Consider the following 11,077-nt stretch of genomic DNA (forward strand, 5'->3'; position numbering starts at 1 on the left):
GCCTTAAAACCAGTAATATCTAAGTCATTTTAAAAAATAGTTGTTTTCAAGGTAGAGTAGAAAGTAAGAAAGTAGGTACTTTCAAGGTAGAACTGCAGCATGTGATTGATGTGGCAACTGAGCACATAACATGCTGAACCAGGTATGCTGAAGCAGGTGTGCAAAAAGGGTTGTGTGGGTATGTACCAAAAATACTGCATCATGCAACAGCTATCTGCTTTTTTTTTGAGGGATGAACATTCCTGAATGCCTCTTACCTTAACCTGAAGATGAAGATCTCCTGTTGGGTCTTTGCTACTATAAAGAGCTGCCGAGCCCCTGACATTCAGTTAGTCTACCAGCCTTTTTATTTTGCCATATTCACATACTCCTCAAGCAAATAAAGTCTTAACCCATCTTCTCTAGATACCCAGGGTGTGGGCTCTGCTGTAGATCTCCACTGGAGGGTGCTGGGGGGATGGTTTGTCCTGGTCTCTTCATTGTGTGGAAGCTCAGTTTCACATGTGCACTTAGCTTAGAGCCTGTTTCCCATGGGCTGACAGATCCACCCTGTGTTCTCTTTCTAGGTGGTAGAAGAGTTCAATGGATACAGAACTCTAGGATGGTAAAGGAGGCCAAGACAGGCACTTGTTAGGACCAGTTATTCTGGATATCATCAGTTATTTTAATGTTCTCTAATCAAAACTGGAGGTAGAATTGTAGAGAATTTTAACTACTGAAGGATTTAGATGTGCCATTGGTGAATGTATTTTTTTTTTTTTTGCAAAAAAACCAAATCAAAACAAAAACATTTTACAGAAGGTTTGTGTAAATGTTTACATACTGCCTTGTCTTTTGAGTTACCATAGATGACCTTGAAAAAAGTACAAGAGTCTTTGCTTATCCCTGAAATATGATGCTGACATCTCCACAGATCCCTCTTGACTACAATACTACTACAGGTGCATAGAACCATGAAAAGATTACTTCGTACACTGAAAGTATTAGTAAACTTTTAGTAATCTTGCTGCTTTGAACTTCAGTAACAAAGCAATGAATGACTTTGTACTTTGAAATGCAGAATTTAGCCAAAAAGTAATTATCTATCTTTTTAAACCTCTTGGATTTGATGTACACAGACTTGGTCAAAGTGTAGAACATATTAAAAATCATTCATGCTGGTGCTATAAATTTAAGATTCCAGAGTTTGTTGGCTTTCCATGAGATTATTTGTTTGAAAACCAGTTAGCTAAGAAGCTTTTAGTTTTGATGGTGATTCTTGTGTGTTTCAAGACCAAATATGAAAAGCTGTTCCAAGCACTTCAGGGTGTCCTCACGTCTCTGGTTTCAAGAAAAGTCTTGCAGAAAGCCTCTCTCACTCCTCAGGGTGCCCTCCTGGCTGGGGTGAGTGGCTGGATTATACATTCTCTGAAATGCTAAAGGAAATGTAAAAGCTGTTACAGAGGAGTTTTCTTCTGTAAGCACTTTGTAGGTGAAAAGTTACTGTGACTTAAGTATTCCTAGTGGAGCATCCCTGCTTTGTGAAGTCGCACATACTGTGTTTTATTTGGAGCTGTTAAGTGAACAATGCAATTTGCTGCTTTCCATTTGGATTCCTTGCTGGGAGGTGGGAGGGATCCTATTTGCTGTGGGTGGGCTCAGTGTAAAACTTCCTTTTCTGGAGCCCCTCTTGTTTTACTGAGATACTTCCCAAGATCATGTTTTCAGGGCTGTCCATAGTGTCTCTTTTGCTGCAGAGCATTGCAGTGGGCAAGTGCCTGAGATACTCTGTGTCAGTTACTTCTTGGAAGTAGATGAGGGACTCGTAGTTTTATTTCTTTATTGAAATGTCTTGATGTGAAGTTCAGACTGCTGGATTCTTCAGTTGTACTTTGGCAATTGTCACCTGTGGTAGGGAAAATCCAAGCAGGATTGGATTGCTGTTGCTTTACAGGAAAAAAGGGAATAATTGCTTTGCCCATAGATGCTGTAGTTCTCAGTTGGCCCTTGTTTCTGGGAGAGAAAAAGCAGCTTGTTAAAGCCTATAGGCATGATATACTTTCAGCTGCATGTTCTGTCCCTGCCCTTAGGGAATGCCTTTTGTTTCAGTGCTTAAAGAAACCTGCTGTCTGGCACATGAAGCTGCTCTGACCAGGATGGAGAGGAGCACTTGCTTGTAGGTAGCTGGTGAGCTTCAGTTTGCTGCAGCAAAGCCTCTCAATCCTGGTGAGAGATCTCCTGACCCTATGTAGTGACTGAGATTCATGAGTGACCAGGAGAATCCAAAATGGATCTGCTGTTGGGCTCCTCTCCCCTTCCTCACTGCTCTGCTTCCAGTGCTGGGCTCATGTTTTGTACCAATACAGCTACTCCCTGGTTACCTGCTGTCCTCTTGCACATACAGGCACTTCTGTGAAGAATCTCTTGGGAATGTAGTCATTTTGTTTTAATGAATGCACAGCATTTGGCTAATTGGAGGAGGGAGGAATGTCTGGAACCCAGTAAGGGTAAAGTCCATGTTTTGCTAAGCATCCTTAGCACTGAGAGTAGCCTGGTTGGTGCCAGTTGCAGTTGGTGTAATTAATTAGGACAGGTAGTGTGATGGACAGCACTGTGTCCTTTGGCACCTCTGAACCCCAGCAGCAGTGCAGGAAGAGAGTAGGTAGGCACGGCTGACCTCTTTTCTCCTATCACTTACCTATGTATATGCATCTGTATTTAATGTAGCATTTACTACTGGGGTCTCTTGTAGCACTGGATCTTGTCAATATGTAACTGAGCACACATGTACTCTTCCAGTCATCCACTAGTGATCCATGTAGGAATGTACCCAAAATCGTGTTGTAGTAGTCAGCTGGAAATTGTCAGTATTTCTACTGTTCTGTCAGTCAGTTGCTGTTGGTGTCAGTGTAACTGTTGAGGGACAGTTTTGTGCAGTTGTGGATGATCAAGTCCATATTTCTGAACGTGCTGTGGTGGCTGTGTACATGTAGGTCATTTTAGTTAATGCACTGCTCAAAATAATTGTACCATGTTTAGAGGAGCACTGTGTCTTTACTCTGTAAATGTTTGTTCCATGAAGTTTCGGTTGTATGACTTTATTTTTATTCCCTACAAAAATAAATACCTTGTCTTTTTAAAGTAAACAACTAGTCTGTTTATTGGTTAATAAAACTCAAAGCAGAACTTTGAAATGTGAAATCAATTAAAGGGTCTTAAGTAATGAGCTTATCTTAAACTGAGTGTGATTCCACTTCCCTTCTTTTACAGAATTGGACCTAGGTGACTTTCCTGGTTTCAGAGGGAGTGCTGAGTGCAGCACTGCTTAGAGTCTTAAAAAAAACCCCAAAACCAGTAAAGTCATAATATTGATGAAGCTGTATTAAATCTTAGTATCTTCTGTACACTTTGTTACTCTGTTTTTTTAATTAGATTTTTCTTTATATATAAAAACTGAATCCCTTTTCAGTGTGTTCTTCCTCCTGGAAAGCAGTCCATCCCTCAGCCATGGATTAATTTGTCTACAGGTGGCTCCAAGGCTGACTTGAAAAGCTTTCTGAGAAGCAACTAGACCTTTCATCTGGCCTGATGTAAGAAATTGAGTCTGATCTTCAATGGTGTTGCATGATGCCAGGTGAAGAGATTTTTTTATGATAGCTTTGAGTGAAGAATCTGCTGATTTTATGCTCTTTTATGATTAGTTGGATTGGGGATCAAGTGCAGACTCTAGTGAGGTGAGACAAATGTTGAAGCAAAAAGGAGATTCCAGCTGCAAAACTTGCCTCATTTGTAATCAGGGTTGGATTGCTGCTTTAATAACTTAAAGCAGTGCAGTAACAGTCAAATCCTGCAATTAAATAGGGATCTGCAAGGCAAAAAGAAATGAGGTGATACGAGTTAATTTGATGTTTATATGGCTCTACAAAATGCTTCAGGATGCCATTTGGAATGATAAATTCATGTAAATGGCTTGAATCTGTGCCTGGCAAAGCAATATAGGCTATTTTAGTAGTTAATTTTAAAATAAGCATTTGGAGATTTTTTAATACTCTGTGTGGGAGGTGAGGGAGCTGCAGGACAGGGATGTGACTTGCAGGAGAACATGCTGAAGGTCAGCAGGAGAGATGGAGGAACTGTTTTTCCCTTGTCACTTTAGCACCAGACTGTTCAGCTTTTAACCCTAAATACAAATAGGCCTGAACTAACCCCTGGTCAGGACTGTGAGCACAAGGAACAGACCCAGCACCAATACCTGTTACCCAGCCCCAAATACTTTCCACTGTGCATCATAAAAGTGGGTATTTCTTTTCTATGTACTAAGGCAAAAAAATACACCTGACACTTGGGAATACTTAGTCCCCAGATGTTTCAAAGTCTATTTTCCTTCTTGCTAATTTTAAATGTTCTTAATATTGCCTAAATTAGACTTGCCTTGCATTTAATTGGATTATTAGCATTAACACTGACTAGAATTGATAAAGCTGTAATTTGCATTTCGGGAAAATGTATTGTCTGCTTGACAGCACCTTTGCTGAGGATGATGTAAAACTTCCCTATTCAAGCCAACTTTAGCTTTGAGAGGGCAGGTTCTATTTAGAGTTGATGTAGGAGTGTTGCTGGAGTCTTTTTAGCAGCTCTCAGGAAGTACCTTATGATGAGTAAAAATACTGATCAGTAAATTTCATTGGACGTATGAAGAATTCCTGGTTGAAGGTCCAGTCTGCTGTTCTGAGGTCAGAAAGCAGTGGAGACGTCCTGCTCTCTTGTTGGGATTCAGGTTCATACCTGCCAAGGGCTCCTGGAATGCAGGAGGAATTACAGCTCCTGGAGGAGAAGCAGTTGCTGGGTTCCTCCTTCAATGCTACCTGTGTATTTTGTGTCTTAATGCATCCATTAAATTGCAATATGCCTAAGAAGGGGCCCTGGGAGCTGTTTCTGTGCAGGTGTGCACAGGGCTGGGCTGCAGGTGTCCGTGTCCTCTCACAGGTAACATCTGAATCACGTTGCTGCTGGAGCCTCCTCCAAACTGGGTGGCCAGAAGGTGGCCAGCAGGATAGCCAGGTGTAGGTGCCCGAATGGTGGGAGCAGATGTTTTGACCAGCATGGAGGAGAACTCAAGTTCAAAGGCTTAGCTGCAGTTTGGCAGTGATTTGCAGTTCAAAGGCAGGAGTCAGAAGTAGCCCTGCGCAATAGCTGTGCGTTGCTGACCTTGAGGACTGTTAGTAAATCCTTAATCCCTGCAAAATGATTTATTTGGTACTGTTCAGTGGTAATTTTTACACCAGAATGCTTAGCGTTAAATCAGAAAGCTCATTACCTCTCTTCAGCTGCATTAATAACTAAATCTCTTTAATGGAAGCAACTCTATTGGGCAGGATTTACCTTCCCAGAAAACCTTCTTGTTTGGCATTAAATACACTTCTGCCCTTGAATTCTTCCCCAGTTGATGGCTAGAGGAGTTGCTTTGCCTGGTATGTCAGGGCTGCCTGCTCGTGCTCGGAGCTCAGGCAGAAGGTGACGGCTTCCCCCAGCTCTTCAGCCTTCCCCAGTGTGGGAAGCATTGGGAAGCTTATCCAAAATGGGTCAGACTTATCAGAGCCTCTCCCTGGGCTCCTGTTAAGGGTTTATCTGATCCTGCTGGTGTAAATACTGGTGCAGGATGAGGATGCCCTTTCACAGTCTCTGTCAGGATGTCAGTCTGTTCTTCCCCACAACAGTGGATTTAGCAGCAAGTACTTTGTCCTTCTTTGTTAGAATTCCGTTTCATCTCTGTGCCTTACCAAAGTACTGGGCTTGTTTCTGAGATTTCTTTTCATGCTTAACAACTAAACAGCAGCAGCAACAACAAAAGATTTTGCAGTTTATCAGGAAATTTTCCATTCAAGGATTTTCCTTTCATCTCTAGCTTTCTTTACAGTCTCCCACACTTCATATTTTCTAACGTGTGCTCATGCTGTTTTCTGTAACCCCTTTTCTCCCCATTATAATACACTGTCTTTGAAATTGCTGCTTTTATTTCTGCATTTTGTTGAAAGGGTTTCCAGTCAGGTTTAACTTTCCTGACTGCAGCATCCCTGTTATGCTTCCAGCTTCTTGACACTTCATAAACCCTGAACTCCCTTTTGCTCTGGTATTTATCCATATTTCTCCTACTCACTAATTCCATTTATAGTGTTGACTTTTGGAAATTGATCTTTTTGAAGTAGCAATCTGGTTTTGAGTGAATTTGGAGAGAGTGAAACTGTGAGAAAGCCAAGAGTCTAGAACTTACTGAAATTGAACATCTTCCTTCTTTTCATGGTGTGACTCCAAACTGCGAGTGGTGATGGTGGTAGAGACATCATCACGTTTTGCAGGACCCTCTGATTTTACTTATTGCAGCACTGGAGATTTTTTTTCTGCTAGATAATTTGGTTCCCCTCTTGTTATCTAGTCCAGCTGATAACACTGCCTCAAACTGTCAGACTGCTCCTGTTCCACTGCTGAAAAGTTTGGGCAAGGTTTAAAGGGAACTGGATAAAATACGATTACACTTAGCAGCTGACAGCTTTTGATAAGGCAGCCTGAATGCTGCTCTGTGCTTGTTTTGTTCACCCCTGTAAAGTTTTTTCCTTGCCATGTGCTACTTTATTTTAGGAAGCTGAAGAAGTGGTTTGTTCTGGCAGGTTTAGCTGGGAGAAAAGGCCAAGAAGCAGCTTGGATAAGGAATCTAGACACTCTTTGGTGCCTTTTGTCCTTCTTGTGTTTAGTAAACAGTTCAGGTCATTTGTATTGCTCTGAAAGTGGAGAAGATGGTCAGGAGAGGGGTAACCAGGGAGTCTGTTTGGATGATGGGCAGCAACCAGGGCACCACAGAGGCTGGAGCTGTAGCAGGAAACACTGTCAGGGGACTCAACCCGCCGGGAACCCTGCGATGTCAGCGAGGGAGCAGTGGAGCAAAAGCTTGGTGTCTGCTCAGATGGGTCAAACAGTCTCCAGCACCTGTCCAAGTCTCCCCCCACCTTGCTGCCCCTCTCTATATTTACCCTGGAGGAACTTTCCAAGAATGGAAGTGGTAAGATAAAACCCCTCAGGGGCTAAAATTAGTCTGAGCTCCCTGGCCCTTCTCCCCACGGTGGCATTTCAGCTGTGAGCCTGACGCCTGCGTCGCTCCAGCCGTGCAGAGTGGACGTCCATCCCAACACAGCAAGAGCCTCTCTCTTTTTCTCCTCTTTTCTTGTTCAAACCAAGGAGGAACTCGCCATGGGACTGCTGCTGCCTTGCCCACCCTGCCTGTGAGCATCACCTCCCTGCCAAAGGTAAGGCATGGGTGTTGTGGCACCTCAGCAGCACTGGGCTATTGAAAGTAACTCGGTAACCAGTCCTTTTTTTGGGTCTGCAGATGCATGGGCAGCTTCCATCAGCTCAAGAGCTGACAACTTTGGTTTGAGCTCTTCTGATTGAGGAACATCTGTGAAATCCTCACGTGAGTGCTTATGCTGTCAAAGTCATCTGTATGTTCAGGAAATTGTACAGCTGCTTTTTTTTGCATTTCTAGATTATTTCCCTTGGGATTATAACTGGGTCTTCTTTTTTAATTGAATCTGCAGTAAAACCCCCTTCCCCATTAGCCATGTAGTGCAGGGGTTCCAGAGTTCCAGAGCTCATTATCAGTGTGTCTTGTACTTAACATTAATGTTACAACTTCATGTATTTCTTATCTAAAATGGCTGGGTGAGTGTAACAGGTGGAAGGGCAGCAGGGCTTTGAACCTAGACAGGGAGCCATGCAGGTGGCCTTGGTGGGGGTTTCCTCTGAGCTTGCAGATCTTGTCACTGCAAGTGAATGTGGGACAGGCCTCCCGTGGCTGCCTTGTTACTGTTGGGCTCGTTTGCAGAAAGAGGTTAATTGTTTGGTGCAGCTCTTTGCCTCTGATCAGAGGAGCCTCTTGGGGAGACCAACCTCTGCTACTCCCTCCTCTCCCTGAGGAAATCCGAGATGCTACTGGGGCTGGACCTGGTGAGAAATTCCTCGGGAGGCATTTCCCAGCTGCTCAGGTGCTGGCCTGGACATTCCTCTCCCTGCTGCCGCTTGGCAGTGGCAAGGCCAGATCCTGCACCAAGCACTGGCAGATGTGTCAGAGTTTGGTTCCAGCTCCAGTGTTATCAGTTCAGCATCCCCTCACCTTCTTCCCACCACCCCCTCCCCCTGCTAGACAAATCCCAGACCTTTCTTGCAGCCTTGGGGACAAATAGGTAGAAGAGAATGGAGGGTTTGCAGAATTCCAACCCTGATGTAACTCTGGGAAGGGTTATGCTGAAAGTCTTCAATTACCCGAGCCACCATCACATTCACTCATCTTCTGTGTTGAAATCCAGTCCCTTCAAAAAGTGGCAGAGTGTGAACCCCTTTCCATGCTGCTGGCTCCTAAATTAAAATTCCAAGTTTTCTGTGGGTCCCAAAAGATTTGGAAGTGCAGGTGTGCTCCATCTTCACCTTCAGCAGTGTGGATTTCCTCACCTGCAGTGTCAGGGTGATAAGGGTGTCAGAACTGTCATCCAATGTTGCCTGTCTTTTATCTTTTGTATATAATCTTCCTTAAATTTTGTATTAATAGTAAAAACACTGTTGGTGTCAGGGGTTGGTTCTAACCCTGTGGTGGTGCTGGTTTTGTTGTCCCATAGATCATTGGCTTTACTATTTACGATGAAAGTGGTACCTGGGAGACAGACCCGAAAAAATGAGCCTAATGGATATCACTAAGATGTTCTCCATGCTCCAGCCCAGAGAAGATGAAGAGGACAATGGAGAAAGCGAGGAGCTGATCCAAGCAGTGTCTGAGGATGACTACCAAACCCTGGATGATCTCCTGTCCCAAGACAGGTACAAGAAGTTCATCAACCGGAGGAGTGGCTGGGGGGGACCCAGCACCCCGCTGCGTCTGGCTGCCACCAAGGGCCATGTCAGGAGTGTGAAGGTCCTGCTGGCCCACGGGGCAGAGGTGGACAGCCTGGATGTGAAGGCTCAAACCCCACTCTTCATGGCAGTCAGCAACGGTCACCAGGAATGCGTGAAGGTCCTCCTGGAGGCAGGAGCCAGTCCTGCTGGCAGCATCTACAACAACTGCTCCCCCCTGCTCATCGCTGCGAGGGACGGGGACGTGGCCATCCTGCAGCAGCTGCTGCACCACGGCGCGGAAACCAACGTTCAAGCCAGGCTGCCTGAGTGGGCTGCCAACTCAGCAGCTTGTTCTGGTCCCCTCTACCTCGCCGCCGTGTACGGGCACCTGGAGTGCTTCAAGCTGCTGCTGCTTCACGGCGCTGACCCCGATTACAACTGCACTGAGGAGAGAGTGATCGCCCAGATCAAGGAGCCCAAGACTCTGCTGGAAACCTGCCTGAGGCACGGCTGCAGGAGCGAGTTCATCAAGCTGCTCATTGACTTTGGAGCCAATGTTCACTTGCCCAATGTCGTGGTGGATGAGGTGGCACCTCGTAGCAAGGGCCTGGAGCTGCTGCTGCAGGCGAGAGGTAACCTGTGTGGGACATGGAAACAATAACTAATTTTGCTCGTTTGGGTGCAAGTTGCTTCAGAATTCCCCTTCCTTTAACCTCTTCTTCCCAGCAGCCTCACCCAGGCTCTCCTACAAGCTTTGACTCCCTTTGCAGCATCACTTGAATGCACAGGTCTCTCTAGTCTTGAGGAGTATCACTATTTCACTCTGAAATTTTTCCCTCCCTCTGCCCAATGATTGTTCAGGAAAAGCAAACAAAACAACCAAAAACCTAAAAAAAACCCCAAAACCCCCCAAAAAACCCCACCCAAAACAAAACAAAAAGCAACAAAACAAACCACAAGTCTCCAATCCTGAACACAATGAGAGAAGGACAGCACAAATTCATGAAGAGCAGGTCTATCACTGGTGATTGAATCTGATGGCTGGTTACCCCAGCTACCACAGGACACTCCTGATAAGAATCACTAGGATTTGGGGAAAAAAGTCACAGGAGGGCTTGTTTCTATGAGATGTCCACCAGATATCCCCCATTTCCAGTGCTGGCTGTGGCTGGAGGCAGGCTGCCTTGGTTTGGGTCTGGGGTAACCACCACATACATCTGCACTGTCCCTTAGGACAATGCCCTCCCTGGAGAGGAGCGGGGTTGTGTCTCACGACAGTGACCATCTCGGTTTTCTTCCCTCTCCTTACACAGCTCATCCCAAGTCCTTGATGTCTCAATCCCGGCTGGCGATGAGACGTCTCCTGAAGCAGGCTGGCCATCCACGTGCCCTGGGAGAGCTGGAGATCCCGAGGGTCCTGGAAAACTACCTCCAGCACCAGCCATGAGGCACAGCCCACCACCAGAGACACCTGCTCCCTACACGCGTGGAGCACCTGAATCAAAAGCCTCTTGGACACAGGTGCAGGGTGTGAAACCGCTGTGAATTTGTGGTTACAAAGGAATTTTTCTTAGGAGGTGTCTCCTAAAAGCTGTGCCTGTGTGAAAAGGTGGGCAGGAGCTCCTGACCCTGAGGAGAAGTCGGTGCAAAGCCAGGCAGGGACTGGGGTGAGTGTCCAGAATCTCCAGCTCTTGTCTCCTGTTGCCAGCTCTGTCTTTAAACATCATCTTACTTCAGATGTGGTTCAGGTTATGGCCAAGGGGTCCTTTCCCAGGGGCCAGGATGTGGGTTTTTTTTTAATTAAAAATGTTGCTACTCTTCTTATTAAACCAACATGACCTATTTTGTGAAATACCCTTCCTTGGGAAGGGATGCAGCCAGGGAATTTCAGGCTGAGCCTGGGGCAGAGCACCCTGGCAGCAGGGTCTGTCACGCTCCAGCTCTTGTGACCAGTGATGGAGACAACCTTGGACTCTGGTGCCAGTCCTCACTGGAGGAGCCTGGCAGACTCTTCCCTCAGCCTGGAGCCCGTGGATAAACCACCCTGCTCCTTGGTGCTGCTGGGGATGTTCTGGGCACTTTTGGGGATGCAGCAGCACGTGTCCCCTGTGGTTTCATCTGTCAGCGTCGATCAATCAGGCTGCAAGGAACGTCCCGAGGGGCACGGGGGGGGTTTGGTGGGAGGTGGCAATGGCTGTGCGGGGAGCGAGGGCCGGGAACG

General features: G+C 45.8%; 1 protein-coding gene across 1 annotated transcript; it reads left to right on the plus strand.

Moving 5' to 3' along the window:
* Positions 1-953: 953 nt before the first annotated feature.
* ASB12 (ankyrin repeat and SOCS box containing 12) lies at positions 954-10,303 on the plus strand. The gene is made up of 3 exons (XM_009999640.1): positions 954-969; positions 8,685-9,488; positions 10,170-10,303. Exons 1-3 carry the CDS (start codon positions 954-956, stop codon positions 10,301-10,303), a joined length of 954 nt encoding a protein of 317 aa, XP_009997942.1.
* Positions 10,304-11,077: the final 774 nt, after the last annotated feature.

The sequence above is a fragment of the Chaetura pelagica genome, unplaced genomic scaffold (assembly GCF_000747805.2).
Source record: "Chaetura pelagica isolate M959 unplaced genomic scaffold, ChaPel_1.0 scaffold456, whole genome shotgun sequence".
Taxonomy (NCBI): domain Eukaryota; kingdom Metazoa; phylum Chordata; class Aves; order Apodiformes; family Apodidae; genus Chaetura; species Chaetura pelagica.

Excerpts from the sequence above, each read along its gene's own strand:
- ASB12 (XM_009999640.1), top strand. Across the intron at positions 9,489-10,169 it reads GCTGCTGCTGCAGGCGAGAG|CTCATCCCAAGTCCTTGATG; the intron begins GTAACCTGTGTG and ends CTCCTTACACAG.